This window comes from Osmerus mordax, chromosome 9 (assembly GCF_038355195.1).
Source record: "Osmerus mordax isolate fOsmMor3 chromosome 9, fOsmMor3.pri, whole genome shotgun sequence".
Taxonomy (NCBI): Eukaryota; Metazoa; Chordata; class Actinopteri; order Osmeriformes; family Osmeridae; genus Osmerus; species Osmerus mordax.
The window spans coordinates 12611315-12631981 of NC_090058.1; the positions used below are offsets into that span (position 1 = coordinate 12611315).

Consider the following 20667-nt stretch of genomic DNA (forward strand, 5'->3'; position numbering starts at 1 on the left):
GGGTTTTCTACTGGGTTATGTGAGTGTCAGTGTCTGTATTGAAGAAGACTCATGAAGAAAATGTTCTGTCCGTTTCTTCACTAAGAATGTTCAGTTGAGTTCTGGATTTTATAAAGTATTAGCAATCTGCAGATCGGGAGAGAAAATCCAGACCTCTGACAAGAAATGACAACACAACAACAGACTAGGTCTCATTTACATCTCAGCTCTGAAGGCCAGGGGACCAACTTTTAGACGGCACAACAAGCCTGTAATCATAATACTTATTGGAGGGATATTGTCCTTATTCATGCATCATGTGAAGAATATCATCAATACTGATGTAAAGAGGCAAATTAAGTTGGAAGGAATACTAACAAACGACAGGTATACATCTGCTTTGTGCTTGTTTTAATGTGAGATAAACATGGTTTATACATTGTTGAACATGGCTATGCTTACACATCCCATTCTCTGTTCATGTTCTTACAGTATATTAACTGGTGTGCTGTATTATTACAATGTATGCCTTTACCCTCATTCTAGGCCACAATTAAATGTGCTTTATTGGTCTCCTTCAATCCCATTCCCTTGGGTATTCTATGTGTGTGTGTTTGTGTGAGGGAGCTCACTTCCATACTTAGACCATGAGTGTTTCTGTCTGCATTGTGCAATGGCATGGGAAATCACACTGAGATTGTAATGGAAGGTTGTGTAGAATTAATGTGGTTTCATTGGTGAGAGACATATGCTGTGAGAACTTTGTTGCCTGCAGGATGGAGGGATAATTTAGTTGAGTTCAAGAGTTTTAAAGTGTTAGAGACTGTTGGGGGATTGTTCATGTTAGAACAGTTGGCTGTCTGTTCAACTACTTTTGGGGTAAATGACCATTAGGAATTGATGCTCCTGAAGGTTTTATGGGGTGGTCTTAGTTGTAAAAGACAATTTGGAGGGAGGATGAGTGAGCTCACTAATCTAGGAACCTGTTGTTACAACTGTGAGGAGGCCATTTTGTGAGCTGAGGATGGGTAGAAACAGGAAGACAGCTGCATTTTTAGCCTCCAGGAAGGGATCCTTTGTGGAGTTGTTTGTAAATGATGTCTTTATTGATTGTTGTTTCGAAAGACCAGATGCTATTAGACTACAAAATACACTGTGTGTTTTATGATTGGCATCACTCTGTCGAACAACGTTAGGGCGTCCTTCTGCAGCTATGATCTAAAGATCTTTCTTAAGTGTTTTCAGTATTAATAAATAATTTGTATTACTATGGCATCCTGACTATTCTATCACGCAGTTTCTGCAGAAATTCTACCACAGTGATCCACTTTGATGTGCGTGTGTGTTTGATCCAAGCTGGTTCTGTCAGTATTCATTTGTGAGTTTGATTCATTCTGCATGAATGTGTCGAGCATTTAATTCAAAATACATGCGACAGCCCTTGGCCCATATTTTCAGGTTCAAAGCAAAAGGATGGATTTGCAGTGTTGGTATAGATTTCAACAGGGATGAGTTTCTCCCTCAATTTTTATTCATTCAAGGTGATTGGGGAGGCAGAAGGACCTTGTTTTTTCCTTCCTCCTCACCTGCCAAGACAAACCTGCCCCCTGATTAGAAGCTAGGATGTAAAAATTCACGAATGTATCCAACACACTTAAGGCATTAAATATAGTATGTGTATGAATATACAGTAATATGTTATGCATTAAAGTAGTAAATCAATCAACAAACTATAATGTGTCATGAGCACGCACACTCACTTTAAGATTTTAAGATTCAATATGTTTATTATATGATAACTGTATGCACCTGCCCACCACAGCAAATTCCTTGTTTGTGAACACTTACTTGGCAAATAAACACAAGTCTGATTCTGAGGACAGCTACATTTGCTACTAGATACACCTTTTGCAACAATTATTATAAAAAGGCTATTCAGACACATTACTTGATATGATAGTCATTACACATGTACTCATTAACATAATGTTAGAATTACTGTTATAGTAACTAGCAGTGCATCAAGCATTATTCTCCCTGTGTTTTGTTATATGGTAAAAGTCATAAAAGATAATAATTATGGATAATTTTTTGGGAACCAAACAACATTTGTTAATGCTTACGATACATACGGATATTTATATTATGTTTGATTTGCTGTGCAAGAATATAGGATATGTGACTACATACTGTATGTTTGATCACCATCGCCTTAACGTGATGACACACTCAGAACAGTCCGAATGCTGCAAAACAAAGAGCACAACATGTCATTTTATGCAACACGCAATTGTAAGATAAACAAGAGTGTGTCTTCAGTTGAAACACAGAAAATTCTTCAAACATTTGAGTGTTCGTGCATCTGCCTAGACACTCCTGTTAGAAAAAAAGAACGTTACCATTCACCAGTCTTCATCATCTCAATAGCATTGTTGACTTCCGCCAGAGTCATGTTGTGGGTGATGAACTCATCCAGCTTCAGTTGCTTCTCCATGTAGGCGTTCACCATCTGAGGCACCCCATCCTTACTCTTAAAGCCTGTTAAAATAAGTATTTGTGGATGGTTTACAGAATTCTGTACATTATTTTCACACAATCCTATATATAATGGTTGACGGTAAGACATGATTAGATACAGACAACAGGCAGACAACAGGCTTACCTCCAAAGAGAGATCCTTTCCATGTACGCCCAGCAATGAGCTGAATGGGTCTGGCAGAAAAGTCATCCATGTCTGTCCAACCAACAAGGACACTCACTCCCCAACCTTTCATACATGACTCCAAGGCACTTCTCTAGAGTAGTAGATTAATACATTGACTATTGCCTCTCTTTAAATAGTCATTTTGTGTCCTTTTCAGGATGGAACCTATGCAGCCTACAAACAACTCACCATTACAGCCACATTCCCAACACATTCCAGGGAGAAATCCACTCCCCCATTGGTCATCTCAGACAACACTTGGCTGACAGGTTTGCTGTGGTCCTTGGGGTTGAGGAACTCTGTAGCACCAAAAACCTTGGCCTTCTCAAACTTGCCTGGATTGATGTCAACAGCAATGATCCTCTTAGCCCCTGCGGCTTTGCAGCCCATGACAGCAGCCAGACCCACTGCTCCCAGGCCAAATACAGCGCATGTGGACCCTGGCTCCACCTGTGAGTAAAAACAGTTTTTTCTCTACCAAGTGACTATTAATAAATGTATAATAAATCACTTAAATGATTACACCTAAATCCATGCACACATACTTTGGCAGTATTGCCAGCTGCTCCATATCCAGTGCAGACCCCGCAGCCTAGGAGACAGACCATTTCAAGGGGGGCTGAGGGGTGGATCTTGGCTACTGCAATCTCGTTGACCACTGTGTACTCTGAAAAAGTGCTGGTTCCCATGAACTGGAGCACTTTCTTTCCTTTGCAGGCAAATCTGGTATCGGACTCAGACATGACATCGTACCTATCGCTGGCCCTGGTTTAGAACGATTTTTATTAGTTTGTTAATACAATTTTTTTTATTAAACATCATTAATTGCTTCCTTCAATCCGGTGCCTTTTGTGTCCCCATGATCTAGGCTATATATCTTGTGCAAAATTTTGAAAAACTGTTATATTAAATGGCTTCTTATGGCTCGTTTAAACACCATCTAAGATAAAAAGTGAAAGATATCTATCTCAGAGTAAACTAAATGCATATTAAATATTTTGTTTTCAGTTGATGAATTGCCATGTCCCCCAAAATGTTCTATTACATTCGGTGAGATCTATCTTTTACAAAATATTTAAGTTTTAAATAATAAATGTCTGAAAGTCTGAAAGCATACAAATTCAAATTGGACCATCACTTGTTTTCAGTTAGTGGTTTCAGACCAGAGGTGACCCCTTTTTAAAATATAGTCATGTGCAAACACTTTTTTGCTGTTACTAGCACAACTGTGCAAAACCTTTAAACCATAAATCACACAACTCTAAAACCATTTAAAAATGTGGTTCATGAAAGAAGAAACGAAAAGATTCCAACCATGGCATTTAAAGATGTTCAAAACAATATTTACAAAAATACAGGTTTTGATGATATTTCTAGGTCTTTTTCCTCTCCGGGTATTGTGACCACCCCTCAGAGGGAATGGGCCAGACAATGTGAAGACAGTCATTTTGGAACAATTGCTTCCACAAGGACGGAGGTAATCCCCCCCCCCCCCCCCCCCCCAACCCACTTTTTTGTGACATATGGATGAAGATGCAAAATCTGGTAAAATGGGCTAATGAATTGGATACCCCCTAATTCAGCCTTCCAGTCACTTGAAAAATGTGGCATGTACTGTATGGGTAGGATATAGGATATATATATATTTTTTTTTATGGCTGCGTACTCACCAGCCTTTCTCACATAGGTTGGTCTTGGGGTTCTTGCAGAACCTGCACTGGCCACATTGGGAGATGAAAAGAGGGATAACCTTATCTCCTAAAGAAAAAGTAAGAACAAAATGTATACACTTTTGTCTTGTCATGATCATCCCTCTTTTATAGTTGTTACCTAATACTGTACTGATGACGTTGAAATTATTTATGAAGATAAATTACATGAGTCTGTGTATTGACTTCAGCAACAAAAGAAGAGAAAGAGAACATGCACATTTCCATGAAGAGAGGTTTAAGTGATTTTGTTTTGACCTGGCTGGAACTTGGTCACTCCAGGCCCTACACTCTCGACGATCCCAGCTCCCTCATGACCCAGGACTACCGGGAAGCCATCTTTGTGTTTGCCCTCAAAGAGGTGGTACAAGTCAGTGTGGCAAACACTTGTAGCCACTATCTGCCCACAGCCGAAGGGAAAGAAAGCATGAGGTTATTGTGTTTTGAATCATGTTAATTCTTATGTATTTAGCAGATGCTTTTATCTGAAGCGACTTACTAATAGTGCATTTAGAAAGTACTGCACATGAGCAAGGATCAGACGTGCAGAAGTTCTGAGAACAACATCTCAGCAACCCGGCATTTCAGATTTTATTTTTTTACACAATACCAGTGCAACAGTTACATCTTAATGACATAAGTCTAGTGCAAAAATAACATCTCAATTACAGTAGTGCATTACAGTGCAGCAAAATCACCAACATATCATACGTGCAACATCAAACGTTAAGTATGACAATATTACCAACAAGCTATTTGAATCTGACTTGTGTTTGTAAACTTTTTTTCTCACCTTAATGCGAATCTCGTGAGCTTGAGGAGAAGCAACCTCAATTTCCTCTATCACCAGGGGTGCGTTTGGTTCCCAGGCCACTGCTGCCCTGCACTTGATAACCTACAGAATTCAATTTGACTCCTTAAACTCTCAACACACTCTTCAGCACCTATCAGTTTAAAGACACCCCAAACACTGTTATGACCATAGTAATGTTTGCTAATGCATTTTTTGACCGTCAGTTGTTTTGGATGGTATGACAATAATTCAGTTTCTGAAATGCAAGTGTACGATATGTTATATTCAAGTAAACACTTTTATGCTCTTTCCACTGTCTAAAGTTATGGTTTTATGGACTTTTATGGAGTTATGGACTCTAAAACTTTATAACTTAACTTTTCAACATAAATCACTGTCTGTTTCAAAGTTGCATGCACTGCCAATGGAAAATATGTATCAACACCGAGCTTTTGGTTGCCAAGTAAACTTTGGAATTTCAGTTAGGCAATATCTCTCTCTCTGTCTTCTGTAAGAAAGGTCTGACAAAATCCAAGGACTGTTTGGTCTGTTTTTTATGTTTTTTATCCAAAATAGCTTTGACAACAGAACTTCCGTAAAATCTCACGAGCTATGACTTGTACCAGAATAACCCTTGTTAATGTTTATTAACAAAACCACACAGTAAAATGAATTGTTTTGTTTAATGTGTACCTTCTTTAAATTTGCAATTACAAAAAAAAAATATATTAGCTGACCACCCAGACGAAAACCAAGATGTCCATTAGAACCCGTTTAAGCATAAAACATGGTCATATTCTTGCCTCTATACACAACCACAAATTAGACAAACTTCAGTTACAAGACTCAAAGATATTATAGACAGATATTAGAAAAAGATTGATGAAAAGTCAGAGAGATACATACTTTTCCAGCAGTTGTCATGTTGTCAGCAAAGCTACAGTTGAAGAAAGAGAGCAAGATTTGTTTTGGACAGCTGTTAAATACTAGCCTGGTCCTAACCAGACCCTCTTACGTTTCATTTGTACAGAGGGTCTGGGATCGCTCCATTGACAAGCGTCAACTTCCTTGAAGGCGGGTACTCTGTTGAAGTTTAAAACTATTGGATCTGCCCAGAGCCACTCTGATCTGCCATAACCAATCACTAGTGTTCGCCTTAGCCAACTCCTTCACCACTACTGTAACAGAGCTAGCTGCCATAGCTTGAAAATCAAACTTTTCCCGAACCCCACGGGGAGGAGGGTCACAACATCATGGCCACCAACAAAACTTAGCAAAGATTGTTCCTGCTCTGGCTTTAACTTTTGGATATTCGGCAGCGACTCCGCTGCCATTACTGAACTACAACTCAAACTAGCAAACGACATCAACGTCATCGTTCTTAGCCACTCCCTCTGTTCGCTGATTGGACCTACAAAAATTTTGTTTCTGAAAACCGACTAATACACCGAAATCCCAGACCCAGTACAGAAGCAAAATCAAAATTGAGCGGAAGTACGTAGGAGGGCAGAGCCAGGCTAGTTAAATACTACCTAAGGGTAATAAAACAAACCCTCAAAAGGGAGGGCTTCCAGCACACAAATAATCACATCGCCAAGCAAGGCCACAACCACGATGCTCCAGAGTTACACCCACCAATGTACTGATTGGATTAGATCTTCAATGCATGTTACAACTATAATTAAAAGAATATATCTGTCTGTCAGTCTGTCTGTCTCTCTGTCTGTGTGTGTGTGAGTTTTTGTGGCTCGATTATATTGAAAATCTGGCACTGTACGAAGTTGAAAATTGTCCGGTTTCTTGCAAGTTATCTTTAAAAACAAAGGAAAAAACACAAGTGTAACAAATACATTTAGTCATTTAGCAGACGCTCTTATCCAGAGCGACTTACAGTAAGTACGGGGACATTCTCCCCGAGGCAAGTAGGGTGAAGTGCCTTGCCCAAGGACACAACGTCAGTTTGCGTGACCGGGAATCGAACTGGCAACCTTCGGATTACTAGCCCGACTCCCTCATCGCTCAGCCAACTGACTCCCCTTCCAACTGACTCCCCTCCCCCTAAATAAGTGCACACTAGAGGGCACTTAATGTCGATCTAAATATATTGAAAAGTTTACAAAGTGTTATGCTTTTTGCTTCATAAAGAATCATATTGAGTCAAAATAATGTACAATTTCTTTCTTGAAAGATATGAAACAGGGTTTCTTACAAGAAAACTTAGGCTACATTTGTGAATATGGATTTTGGCATAAAAAAAAAGGATCATCTAAACCTGACTGTGCTTTTCTTTACAGTTCTAACAAAGACCAATTAATAAATGTTTCCATAACAACACGAATTGGTCATCAGTATTCTTTGCAATAAAATCACAAACATTCAGACAAAATGGTCTTACAAACGTACTTTTACTTTTATGCCCTTTTGTCTATATGTGTTTATATGTTTCCATGTATGTATGTATCACAGAGAGGCACTGAATGTTGTTGTAAAGTTGTGCAATGACAATAAAAGGTATTGATTGATTGATCAGCCAAACTTTTTTTTAACAATTATGTCTGTCAAACGATTCTAATGCGCGTAAATATAAGAGGCAAATACACAGTTTCTGTGAAATAATGCTCTTATGGATCTGTTTTCTGAAAAACAAATATTTGAACTGAATGTTAATTATTATAATGTCCTTTTTGTCAAAATAATGTTGTCAAAATCATCCTACTCGTTTTTTTTTTAACTGGCAGGACAATCTGTTGTGGTATTTTGCACTATAAAATCATCCTTCCAGGATTTTTCAGTGTGGTAGGATCGATATAGCTATAATTCTGCGCAAGGTCAGAAAAATCTGACAAGATAGGACAAATCGACAGAACACCCGGCGCTCTTTATAGTAGGTAAAAAAGCTAAAGGATCAGGGGGTGGGTGGACTTTGAAAGTTACTCTTTCTGTGACGTCACGCAACCCGGATATGTTTCAATTTCGAAAACAAAACCTTGCTAGTCGGCAAAACTAACTATTGTAAAATCATGAGTAACATGTCTAGCCAAACGACACCTACTGTTAATAACCAGTCTATACGTCATCGGCGTGAGTTAGAAGAGCTTGAGGATCGAAGAAGATGGCATTCTCACCATCCGTCCAACTACACTACAAGACTATTAACAGTGAGTCTCAGATAGACTGACAGTAGTAGATTATTGCCTTCCTGTGCAGATTAGCATAACATAATAGTAGCTGAACAGCTAGCTACCACTGCCAGTGTGTGTGAATTAATATTATCATATGCGGCGTAGCTATCCCTTGACTAAGATGTAATTTATATAATGTTGTTTTTATGACGAACAAAACAACTATTGTTGGTTACTTTCCACACACTTTTCTTTACTGTGGTTCGCGGCTCGCATTTTAAACCTGTACTGTACTAGTAGCTAGCTTCGTTAGCTAGACTAAGCAAGTTTAATTTGGTTGTTTTGATCGTGTTAAGGCTTAACAAAGATCGTAATTTAAGGACAGGAGAACGCTGAATGTTAGCCTACATGGCTGTAACGGTTAGAGTTAGTTACTGTACTGTTAAAAAATAGATGTAGGCCTATATTATGAAAGTACTGTATCTATAATATTTTAGCTCATATCCAGCTCATATCCAGACTGTAAATCCAGGTGAAGTGCAATTAGCCTAGCAAATGAAACCTAGCAATTGATACGTTACCAGGTGTAGCAGTGTTTAATGAAACAAATGTTTGTAATAAATATGTTAATATCTTATGCTTAGTGAGATTCTACCTCGAAAGCTTGAAATGATAGAAAACATGTAGACTGTATGGTGACATGTTTGGAAGCCAACTATCTCCCCCTCCCCAAACTTCTTCTCAGGATGGCACCAGAGCCAGTTCACGCCCCACCAGTGACCCTGGGTCCAGGTGGCCCTATGTAGATGACCCCACAACCAGACAGCCCCAGGTGGATGACTGCGAACGTCTAGGGACCCTTTTCGGAGAGCTGAACAAGTGTCTTCGCAACATTGGATTCTCCCAGATGTACTTTGGGGAAAAGATTGTGGAGCCTGTGGTGATCATCTTCTTCTGGATCCTATTGTGGTTTCTGGGTATCCAGGCTCTAGGCCTGGTTGGAACTTTGTGCATCATCATCATCTATCTTCAGAAGTAAACAAATAGGATTTCTAATGACAGTGTAGAGCTCTGTTCTAATAATGAGACAATTGTATGAATCGTAGTGTCTTTGCTCTCTGCTTGTTTTTTTTGCTGACGCTACAGGCTTTATTGAGCATCTGTGAACTGGACACCTTGGATTATAGTGGCCAAATAATTTGGTGATGTTCTTCTAGAGTGTCAAAGGAATGGCTTGTTCACACGCATGTTGACAGAAGGGATGTGGGAGCTCAGAGCTCTAACTCAAATAAATTAGCTTTATCTCTTAAAATAATGTCCTTCCCTCATCTACACTTGTGATAGATGAGAAGGGATGTGAAATTAATTTATGTTTTATGATTATGGACCTTTTAGACTCACAAAATGTCCGGGCTATACATACTGAGATTCAGGCACTTCAAAAACATGTAATGTTGATAGATCACTCTGTAGGCTACATTCAGATTGATTAGTGCCATTTGTTAACCTATACTGTACTAACTATGAATGTTCCAAAGTTGGACTGTGTCCATTTTAACTAAATGTAGCATAGTCCTTATTTAAAATCAAAACCAAATATTCTCTTGAGGAAAATAACATGGAATGGGATTTATGTTATCTTACCTGATGATTTTCACTAGCCTCTCACTTTAAGTAAATTACCTTGAATGGTTGTCAACGGTTTTATTTTTCTTGTACCTCTACTTCAATGAAGAAATCTAATTTGGCATGCAATTCAATGGTGAAATGTGATGGGAAGAAGAGCATTGATGTGTAATTATTGCTCTTTTTAATTCTTGTTCTTATGGTACCTTAAACCAGGTTCTCAATACTGCAGTGTTCTCACAACAGTGTATTTTTACAGATCAGTCCACACAAAGTGGGCATTCTCCACATTTTTGTGCCACACAACAATGGACTATGGTGCAAGAGTTTTGAAGCATCTGCTCTTTTGAAACATGGGCCTCACGCCATCTGTATGCACTCAATTGAGCTTTTTTCATCCTCTTGTAGCCCATGTTATGGACGGAAAAATACGGCCTTGGCCAGTGTGAAAAGAAAGTCAAACGTACTGATACATAGGAATTGCATTGAACTGAAAAATATGAGGTGAGAATGGTTGTCGTTTGAAGAATTTCCAATTTTAGTAAATTACAGTGTATTTATTAGATTGGTATGTACAGACATATGAAACCAGAAAAAGCTATAATTATATTTTTTATGTGTAATTCATGTGGGTATGCTTAATGACCAGGGTTAATTTCGATTTGTCTGAACACAAATATCAGCTGCCCCAGATGTCTTCTTTAAGAGTTAACAACACAAATCAGACTTTTATTTTCCCCACATGCATTCCATCTCATGACATTTCAATTTGGGATATCACTGGAAATTGACCTATTTCCGACCAGAGTGACTTGGGCTAACCAGGGGTGACTTGGAATAACCAGGGGTGACTTGGGCTAACCTTTTAAAAAGGAGTTCTATATACTAAGGTCAGTTCAGAGGGAAATTATGTTATGCTTATTTTGTAATAATATATATATACCATCACTATCTGTTAATGAGGTTTTGATGAAGCATGATTACTATTTGTTAGCCATCCAAAAGCATACAATCCCCTACATTTTAAACCATAAAAAACAACACAAACATGATATCATACTGTGAGCTGGGTGATTCCAAAGAATGCCTATTATAAATATCAGCGTATATAAGCGTATCTTTTTTTACTTTGAAATCACTACATTGACAAGTGCAATTATTCTGTACATGGAGTACCCTTCAAAAGGTTTGAGACCCTTAACCAATTATCTTATGTTGCTGGATTGCAAATGGTACATTTACATTTTGTTCTGTTTGACATTCTATTTTAATACACTGAAACTTAGTATAAAGCCAAACTGTACAACACTGTCCATGCCTCATTAGACACACTATCACTACAGTGAGGTATAATGGTGGCAACATCATGCTGTGGGGATGCTTCTCATTAGCAGGGGCAGTTTTAACCTGTTTCAGTCAGCTAAAACTCTTGGGTGGAAATTCATCATACAGGATGAAAATGATTTCAGGCCAAAGCTACTTTGGAGTGGTTCACTAATAAAAAAGGTGATTTTCCTACAGCGGCCTAGTCAAAATCCTGATCACAATGCCATTTATAATCAGTATCGGTATTAGAAAATTGTGGTCCACAAGCGTGAAACCTGAACCACCTGGATCAAATATGTCAAGAACATTTTAGAAAATCACTCTGACACCATGTGTACAGCTGGTAATTACTTATCCCAAAATACTTCAAGAAGTTATTGCAGTGAAAGGTGGCTCTACTGAATATTAATATTTTGGGGTTGAACACCTATGCAAGCAAGATATTTCATTTTTTTTGTCTTTCTTTCTCAAAATATTTTCCAACATTAAACCAATGTCACCTTACAATAATCGATTTTGAGTTGTAATTTTAAATGGACCACTAGTAATTCACTAAAATGATATCATTGGTCACGGGTCTGAATACTTTTACAAGGCACTGCATATGATTCACGGTCCTACATAGTGTAGCTTGAAAATATTTTTTTATCTGTTTCTTAAAGATGACACAATGCCACCAGTATATCGGGGATTTACCCTTCTAATTTATCTTGATTCCCTGGAGGGACTGGAATAACGGCAGCCTCAGTTCAGATGCCGTCTCTTGGCTAGTCAAGGGTTTGAGATATGCAAAAACAAATAAGGTTTTGCATTGAATCAATGCATCTTGTTCTAAGATCTCTATTTTTATTAGGTTGTACAGTAATATCAGCTTCACTTGAGGTTTGTTACTCACCTAATTCAGAACTCATTATTTGAATTAGAATATATTTATCTCTGTTAAGAATAATTGAATGTTTGATTCATCATAGTGGGAAAAGGAATAGCTCAGTGGTAGGGTGTATGAATTGAAAAGAGTGCTACATGAATATACCACTATTATTATAATGGTAATGTGTGAAAATACTCATGAAAGGTTCCAACTTGATGCCACTCATAATACTGTCTAATGTGAAGGTATGTATGAGAAATGAGTAGTCTACAATCATAATTCCTTCAGGGTGAAATAGTTGGCATATACTGCTGATTGTGCTATAGGCCTATCTACTGTTAAAATGGTCCAGATAATGCAGCTTAATTATTTAAAACGTAAATGCTGCAGCAAGACTATTGACTAGAACACTAGATTACAAACCTTTCTGTTTTGTCAGTTTTATGCCTGCTGCAGTGTGTGTTGTATGTAGCATGGTTATATAACACAGAGTACGTGTGGAATGACATTCTAATACATTATACGTCTACATTGTACTGTGTATGTTGAAATGACAAATAAAGCAAACTTGAACTTGTGTGCTGCTTGAAAACTGTATGTCTGTACTATACAGTACAACTTAAAATTACAAATAAATACAAACTTGTGTATTACTGTGTGTAGCAGTTTTCTAGGTGTGTAATTGCATGTCACATGGGTGTTGTGGTGAGTTACTGTGTGTTGCAAGCGGAAAAACGAAGAGACAGGGCGTTCTTATATAGAGATTGTCTCCTCTGTAAAATACTTTGTTTCAATCCACGGAGGCTGGCGCTGTCTTGGTGTCAAGGAGTCCTGAGACTTCCTGAGAGTTTTTTGTTGTCTTCCTGGAGGGTTTAAGTTGGTTTAAGTGCAGTTCTGTGGGCGTATGTGAAGCCCTCTGTGACATTGCCTGTAAATAGAGCTATACAGATACACTTATTTAATTTGAAATTGACTATTTTATGGATAACTGCAAACTGAACTTGAATAAAAAGAGTAATATATTTTTATAAACAATGTGTGAGATACAACCAATGATATTGCCTTTATACTGCACAGATCATCTTCAAGTCTTTTTCAAGCCCACCATGCAGACAAACTGGAGTATAAGCGAGTCCATATCCTTAGAAGCTGCCATAGTGACCCAGAACTGGAAGATGTAATCCCCTACAGATGAGATGCAATGTTTCAGTTCCACCACTTCCCTTTGGCAAGCAGACCTTCCCAGCTGCTTCCCTAAGCTTCTCCCCAAGGGTTACTGGAATGACAAGTTGGAGGTCCATGACGCTGGTTACCTAAAATAGACAGATATCACATATTTTTATCATCTTTATTTAAGAAATCACTGCTACACAGTACTGCAGCCTAGTCTAAAGCATTTCAAAATGCAAATGAAACTGTCACTGTATATTTGATAGACTTTTGACTGTTTACAAGTCTAAAGTTTATCAATAACTTTTGATAAACTACTCAAGAGTATCAGAATATTCCATAGTCTTAGACTGACATTAGCCATCAACATTTTTCTGTGCGTACTATACTCTTGTGCCAAATCACTTGTCTTTGCCAAAGGACTATATACGCTGACATCCTGTCTATGATCCATCAGCATTATCTAAATTGGTATGCCATCGGTAGTTACTTTTCCTGCTGACTACTACAAAAAATTTGCATTTCAGTGTAATAATTTTGTTTTGGACCATACTACTTGACCTATTGATGTTGTGATTACCTAGGATTAAACAGGATTAAGACCTGTAGCCCTTGTAATCCCCAGATAATCTGCCAGGTTCTCTCTTGTGGTAGATAGTTTGGACCAGGAAAGTCACACTGGAACATTGTAAAGGAATAAGGAGATGAACAAGGGTTGTGGTGTAGACTGAATAATGTATCTCCTTCTCTTTGTCCACTTCCTACAGTGTTGCCTGTTGTTAGTCCACTCCTGTTCGTCTCTGTGTTTGTGTGTCTATCAAAATGGGAGTAATGGGACAAGACTCAGGTCGGGTACATTGAAGTTAATTTGCTTGTCTGATATAGTACATGATCTTTAATGTGCATATTCGGTATTTAGGAGAAACAGACAGCTTTATTTATTCATAGAAGTGGAATGTGTCATGATTTGCCATGTTGGTTTGTTGATATAATTAAAACAGAATGTTGCAGTGAGTTTGGTGTCTTGCTACCCAGCCATAGATATTGAGTGTTGAGCTGGTTAACATATTTCTTGGACTTAATGCTGCTGTGACTAAAACTACAGTACATGTACATTTTATAAATGTATCAGATGCTTTTATCCAAAGTAATGGCCAAATAGTGCATATAAAAGGTGCATCTGAAGATCAAAGACCAGAAGTGCATAGTTCAGACGGTATTTTGGTGGTCAGAGTCAAGGAACAGTCGATATTTCAGTTGCTTATTTAAAAGTCTTTATCTACAATTCCAGATTTGTGTCGTGTCGTGATCGTCGCATGTCAGTAATTCCCTCTGATGCCCCAGCCGACACGGTCAAGTTCCGCCTGGAGAAGACTGCCATCTCCAGGGTGCCTCGTGCTGCCTTCTTCTACCTGTCTGAGCTGCAGTATCTGTGGCTGACCTACAATACCATCAACACCATCCATCCTAGCAGCTTCGTCAATTTAAAAGTCCTGCGTGAACTGAGATTGGATGGAAACCTTCTCTCTGCCTTTCCCTGGGAGGCACTGAGGGACATGCCTCGCTTGCGCAGTTTGAGCCTCCACAACAACCGACTCTCCAGCCTCCCTGCCCATGCTTCTCTCTTTCTTCCACACGTCACATATCTTGACCTCTCCAGCAACAGGTCAGTTAGACACTTTGGATGTCTGTAGATTTGTATGTATTGCCATTCCAATGAATGTCACTATTTAGTTATCTGTCTGTTATACTGGCAATTTGATGAACTATTTGATCGTCTTAAAAAATGCTGACCTCAAGTTATCAGGGGGAAACTATTTCAGAAGAAGGAACATTAGGATGGTATATACAGCCATGGCCAAAAGTATTGCCAGTGACACATTTTGTGTTTTGCAAAGTTTGCTGCTTAAGTATTTGTAGATTTTGTACACGTTTCCATTGTATACTGGGGATTTCTTTTAATAAGCTTTTATTGGAAAATACTTTCAATATATGCAAATAGTCCCTCCTTTTATAACAATCAGTCTGTCTTTAGTACATGAGATATATTCTCCCTCTGTTGTCTTTTTTCAAGGTTGACCACTTTGCCCTCTGAGCTTCTGGACCTTTGGCTTCCACTCCCTAGGCAGTCAGAAGAACCAACGCTGAGAAGAGTGTTAGGTAAAGAACACCATAATCTTATTTAATATTTATTATTAATGCAGTGAAGTTGCTGCAAAGATGACAGTAAATAAGAAAGAAGAAAAAAAATCACCATTATCAAGCACACTATTTATTTTGTCTAACCAGATGGCTAAATACTTGACAATGGACAACATTGACAAGAAAAGTGCATATTTTTTACCGTTACTGAAAGAGCTCTTCATTCCACTTCTGAAAGTTGGCATTATACTGTCAATCACATGACCTATACTAAAGCAGTCTCGACTAGTATTCTGAAACTGAATTGTGCACAATATCCTATTCTGTTTGTTTATCCAGGTCTCCAAGATAACCCCTGGCTGTGTGACTGCCAGATCTCTGTGCTGACAACCCTCTCCAAGTTCCCAGGAAGCCCTGTATTCCTGACGGATCAGTTACTGTCCTGCAGCATGCCTGATAAACAACTTGGGGTCTCTCAGACAGATCCATCCCAGTGCATGAGACCTTCTGTTCAACCCTTGGCCACTAGGGTCACCTCCCCATTGGGTAGCAACGTTATACTCCGTTGTGATGCCACTGGCCACCCCACGCCAACCATCACTTGGACCAAAGTGTCTGTCTTCAACACTGGTAAAGAAGGATGAGGAGTACAGGGTTGGCAAAACATGAAACTAAGTGTATGTTATTTATAGCCAGCATCTAAAATGATGAATCGTTTTTTAAAGAGTGCAGGTCTAGGTTAGACTGAAGCCAAATATGTTGTAATTATGATGATTTTGCACTTCGGAAGAATAGGGTTATGGTTATGTATTACCTTTAGGAAAAAAGTTAATTATTATTGTTTTGTAGTTTGTAGGTGTTTGACTATTTATTACATTTAGTCATTTTTATATAACATTTTATAATTGTTGATTTTTATTAATCATATAGTCATATTTATAATCTCAACAGAATGCTGCCAGCAACCGGACAACATAGAAATATCTGAAAATCTACCTAGGAACTTAGACAGCTGTAAGTATGACCTTTCCACAACCAGATCATGTTTTAACATTCTTGCTGCCTTATTGCTCCTTTTTTTCCCCATCACATTACAGTTATACAGGAATCTCCTCGAGTAGGAAGCAGATGGTCCATCATCAGCCACAATGGAATTTCATACAAAGATGCAGGGGAATACCGCTGTCAAGCACAGAATATGGCTGGAACAGCAGAAGCTTACATTAGGCTTAAGGTAGTGGGATTTTTTGCTGAACCCCCATCCATTAAAATCAAAGCCCAGACAACTCCACTTAAATCTTCATTGAATTATAAGAAATCCCCTCTTGTGCAAAATACAAAACAAACATCAGCTATTATTTCAATATCTGACCCCCCCAAAAAGACGGTGACTCTGAAACGCATTAAACCCCTCATTTTTGCTAACAAAACTCAAAATGCAAACGGTGTTCCCACCACACTTAAAAAAAAAAGACTATTACTTAACAAATCTGTGGAAAAAAAAGAAGTAATAATACCTCTATCCAATATCAAAAGGAAAAAACCAGGATTAAATTATCACAAGTAAAACATTTCTCAGACGTCCAAAAAATATTTCTGAGACCAAAAGTTAAGTCCCAGTTGTCCTTTATTGGGGACAATTCATGAACAGAAGATTAGGGATAGGGATATTAGCCTGCAGAGGGCACTCTAAATACACTGAGTGACTCGTTACTGTGGGGCCTTTTACCTGCAAAACAGGAAGGAGGGAATTGAAATAAAGCAATTAAGTATGTGCAAATAATTTTGAACCTTACTATATTGCCCAACATCAACCTTAACTTGTTTTCTGTATTAAATCAACCATTCGGGCTCCTTATGAATCTTTTGTACCGGTATATTAGGTTTAAATAATATAATTTTTGTAATGTAAACTATTCAGCTCCATGCATCCCAGAATATTTGGTTGCATCAGAAATGAGCATCTAAAATTTGCATACCAGATTTAGTTAACAACTAATTATCTTAAATATATTTTCTGCACCCTTGTATATTTACTCTTGCAATCTTTCTTGTTTCTTTTTTTGTTCTAATCTCTTTAATACATACATGAGAGATGTATCAAAGGTTATATTGCATCAACGGTCTTTTCCTTGAATGCTTTTTTAGTAATATTGTCTTAGAGAATTGAAGTTAATGGATGGTCAAAGTATTATGTTTATTTCAGATCAAATAAATAAAAAACATTAATGATAAACACATCTTTCACTTCATTGTGTCATTTGGCAAAGGGCACAGGGAGGGTTTCAAAAGGCTAAACCATGCTATCACTCATATGTTTATGACTTGTGATGGAGGTTGTGATGCTTTCATTGCTTTATGCACTCCACATATATTATTACTGAAGGTGAAGACGAATGGTAGAGAGTTCAAATGTGTGAGAAACAGGGGTGTCGTTAGACCCTTTTTACTGGGGCATGTGCCCCAGTATAAATCTGCTGTGATACCGATGATCTTATTTTGACTAAAACATAAAAACAATATTACATGAAGCTCAAAAAACAGTATTTGCACTCAAATGAATGCGAAAACAATGCGCACGCTCGCATTAACTATTGATGTCCCTGCCAAAGCTGATATCAAACTTGCTTCCCTGAACTGTTGTATAGTGGGCTAATCAAGGGGAGAATCAAAACATGAATGAATAGGGGCCTGTGCCCCAGTAGAACTTTATGTCTAACAACGCCCCTGGTGAGAAAGATAAAAGATAACCTTATCATATCCTTATCTCTGTTACATCTGTCCCAGCAGTTAAGACACAAGGACATTTTCAAAGAAGTGATCTTAACAACGCAACAAGTTCACTCTTAGTATAGTACACTGGTAGTTAATGTATGTTTGTGTTTGCGAAAATAGTTCTATTCTCTTTCTGATGTCTCATCCAGAGACTTTCCATAACTTCCATTTTCCCTTTCCAACTTTGTGTAAATCTTGATGCAAACAAAAAAGAAAATGACAAAAGTGTTTTCTGACTGAAAATAATCCTAAAATGTTAGAATTTTTCTTCTTGTTTCTGTTAATGTCACAGTAGAAAGGGGAGTGGACTTTTTCTATACTTTATTTCTATACCATCTCTTTTCTTATGCAAAATCTGTTACTTTATGGAGGGCTTATGGAAATCCAATAATAATATATAGATATAATATAGTTTTTATATAATTTTTCAGATTGTAAATTTTTATGGTACTGGTTATTTGCTATGTGTGATGATATATGTGGGGCTAGGCCAAATGTTATATATTCTTAGACTTTTCTGTGCTATGAAGGACAGTAATGACAATGCATTGGCTTTGAAGGCATAGGTGTAGAATTGTTTAGGAAGCATTTTGTTCAAGACACATAAAAAATAAGTGAACATTCTATTCAAGTAAAACGTGTTTCTTGTAGCTCCATGGATTAGAGTTTTTCTTGCTTTTTTGCTGTATTAAACTTTCAAACTGTTATGTAGCAATTTGGTGACATTAACAAGATCTGGGATATTACAAGAAATTTGAAACTGAAACAACGTGGCTTTTTATGTACGGTTCATGTGCAGTGAAACAAAGGCCTTATTCTCTTACAGACTGTCACGGTTAAACTAAATCTCTTGTATTTGCATTGAACTCTGGAGAATAAAATGGTGCACTGGGACACAGTGGAATGCACTGCATGTCATGGTACATTCCTCAAGCTATTTGTGGTTTCCTTTTTAGTTTCTTTTAGAACATGAACAGGCCAATAAATGTATCGATTATAAATATTGTAGCCAGTGTTAGCAGTCTGACCTCAGAAGTTTTAAGATCTCAGTCTGTGCGAAAACAGATTTCATTGGTTAAATCAGCAGCAATGATATTAGCCGTAAGTTTTTTTTGACAGTGTTTTGTGAAAGACATACAATTTCTACTTATTATTTCACTGTTTGTCTGTCTTTGATTCAGTGTCATCCACAAAGTTGATGGTTAAGTGAGAAAAAAACATTTGTCCTCTTATATCTGTTAACAAAGTAACCAATGAGTAGTCTTAGCACAATGGGCCTGCATATTGGTGAGCATCGGCCTGTGAGATGAAACAACAGAAATGGGGACATAACAGATTTTCCAATGCTAATTGCTATTTTCACCATTCGGATTGGCATGAAATCCATCCACCATTTAATAATTCCAATGTGCAACCATAATGTTTTTTTCCTATTCAAAAGCAACCTTACACACACTTCTTAGGTCTAAAATAAAGTATGTTTCATACTTGGCAGAATGTACATTACATTTACTGAAGCAGTTTACATTTTTTAGATCTTTGGAAAAATTGGTCAGAAGGAACAGCGCAGAAGTCCTCCATGCCTACAGTGACCCTCAGTAACAGGTGTATGTTGGTTTGCTCCCACAAGTTCCCCTCACAGATGACTTGCTGTTGTTTATTCAGTTACATTGAAATGCGTTTGTAGTATCAGTTTCAAGGACAAACAGCTAGATGACAAGTGTTTACGAGTCATAGACTGAAGAAAATCAAACCAAATATCAAAATGTACTCCTTTATTGTAGATGAATTCAGAGTTTGGAATCATGCAATGTACACATTTCTGATTTTCATTTTAAATGTGTTTTAACTTGACTCATAAGGGTTATGTATTGTGTGTAGACAGATGACAAAAAACTACATTATTTTCAATTAGACAGTAAGGTTGAAAAGTGAACTGTTTGTAAGGGTATGACCACTTGTTGCCAGGCACTGCTTTCCGGTTGTTGATTTACATGAAATCATAGATGTTTAACGGAATGCTCGAGTATGAATAGCGGTGCATTGCTTATGAGACGACAAGCTGTGCAAACGGAAGGCGTGCCTCTTGTGCAAAGTATTCTCCCTGTGAGTTTATAAACTCCCCCTTCTGCACTCCTCCTCTTAATTTCCTTGGCTCTCTCCTCTAGATCTCTCATTGGGTTCTGCACTGGGACTGAGGCAGTCAAGGCTTGGATCAGCTGAGCTGTGCAATCGTTCTAAGCAGGTATGCTTGAATTCTGATCTGCGGTCAGCTTTGAATCCACACCTCTACATTAACTCTTTAATAAGAGGGTTAGTTTACTGATTAGTTTTTTCCTACAGACGATACACATAGGTTTGTCTTATAGGGACATACTCAGTGGAACTGTGACAAAAAAAAACAACTGCTGTCTCACAGGGCCTTCCTGATAGGTTTCCAGAGGTCATCT

General features: G+C 37.9%; 3 protein-coding genes across 4 annotated transcripts; 2 read left to right on the plus strand and 1 right to left on the minus strand.

Annotated features, from left to right (window-relative positions):
* Positions 1–1735: 1735 nt before the first annotated feature.
* LOC136949223 (alcohol dehydrogenase 1-like) lies at positions 1736–6218 on the minus strand. 2 transcript variants are annotated; one of them, XR_010877413.1, is made up of 9 exons: positions 6092–6218; positions 5186–5287; positions 4651–4792; positions 4354–4441; positions 3229–3448; positions 2873–3133; positions 2642–2713; positions 2379–2517; positions 1736–2225 (listed from the first exon to the last, which is right to left on the minus strand). XR_010877413.1 is itself a non-coding variant. In XM_067243461.1 (9 exons), exons 1-9 carry the CDS (start codon positions 6107–6109, stop codon positions 2192–2194), a joined length of 1137 nt encoding a protein of 378 aa, XP_067099562.1. In that variant the 5' UTR covers positions 6110–6218; the 3' UTR covers positions 1736–2191. The 2 variants fall into 2 exon arrangements, 1 of the variants encoding a protein (XP_067099562.1); XM_067243461.1 differs by having other exon boundaries at positions 2642–2774.
* A 1952-nt stretch (positions 6219–8170) lies between these two features.
* Positions 8171–9798, plus strand: fam241a (family with sequence similarity 241 member A). The gene is made up of 2 exons (XM_067244019.1): positions 8171–8343; positions 9053–9798. The coding sequence occupies exons 1-2, from the start codon at positions 8206–8208 to the stop codon at positions 9344–9346; spliced, it is 432 nt and encodes a 143-aa protein (XP_067100120.1). The 5' UTR covers positions 8171–8205; the 3' UTR covers positions 9347–9798.
* Positions 9799–13236: 3438 nt separating this feature from the next.
* lrit3b (leucine-rich repeat, immunoglobulin-like and transmembrane domains 3b) lies at positions 13237–20415 on the plus strand. The gene is made up of 6 exons (XM_067243337.1): positions 13237–13307; positions 14592–14966; positions 15375–15460; positions 15782–16072; positions 16540–16679; positions 20386–20415. Exons 1-6 carry the CDS (start codon positions 13237–13239, stop codon positions 20413–20415), a joined length of 993 nt encoding a protein of 330 aa, XP_067099438.1.
* The last annotated feature ends 252 nt before the right edge of the window (positions 20416–20667 follow it).

What these genes read in the sequence shown, in the direction of transcription:
- fam241a (XM_067244019.1), top strand. Translation starts at nt 8,206, where the DNA reads ATGAGTAACATGTCTAGCCAAACGACACCTACTGTTAATAACCAGTCT. An exon ending in ACACTACAAGACTATTAACA is followed by an intron (nt 8,344 to 9,052) that starts GTGAGTCTCAGA and finishes ACTTCTTCTCAG; the next exon opens with GATGGCACCAGAGCCAGTTC.
- lrit3b (XM_067243337.1), top strand. Translation starts at nt 13,237, where the DNA reads ATGCAGACAAACTGGAGTATAAGCGAGTCCATATCCTTAGAAGCTGCC. An exon ending in AACGCTGAGAAGAGTGTTAG is followed by an intron (nt 15,461 to 15,781) that starts GTAAAGAACACC and finishes TTGTTTATCCAG; the next exon opens with GTCTCCAAGATAACCCCTGG. An exon ending in CTTACATTAGGCTTAAGGTA is followed by an intron (nt 16,680 to 20,385) that starts GTGGGATTTTTT and finishes TCTCTCCTCTAG; the next exon opens with ATCTCTCATTGGGTTCTGCA.
- LOC136949223 (XM_067243461.1), bottom strand. An exon ending in CTCACGAGATTCGCATTAAG is followed by an intron (nt 4,793 to 5,185) that starts GTGAGAAAAAAA and finishes GGCTGTGGGCAG; the next exon opens with ATAGTGGCTACAAGTGTTTG. An exon ending in CAGCTGGCAATACTGCCAAA is followed by an intron (nt 3,134 to 3,228) that starts GTATGTGTGCAT and finishes TTTTACTCACAG; the next exon opens with GTGGAGCCAGGGTCCACATG.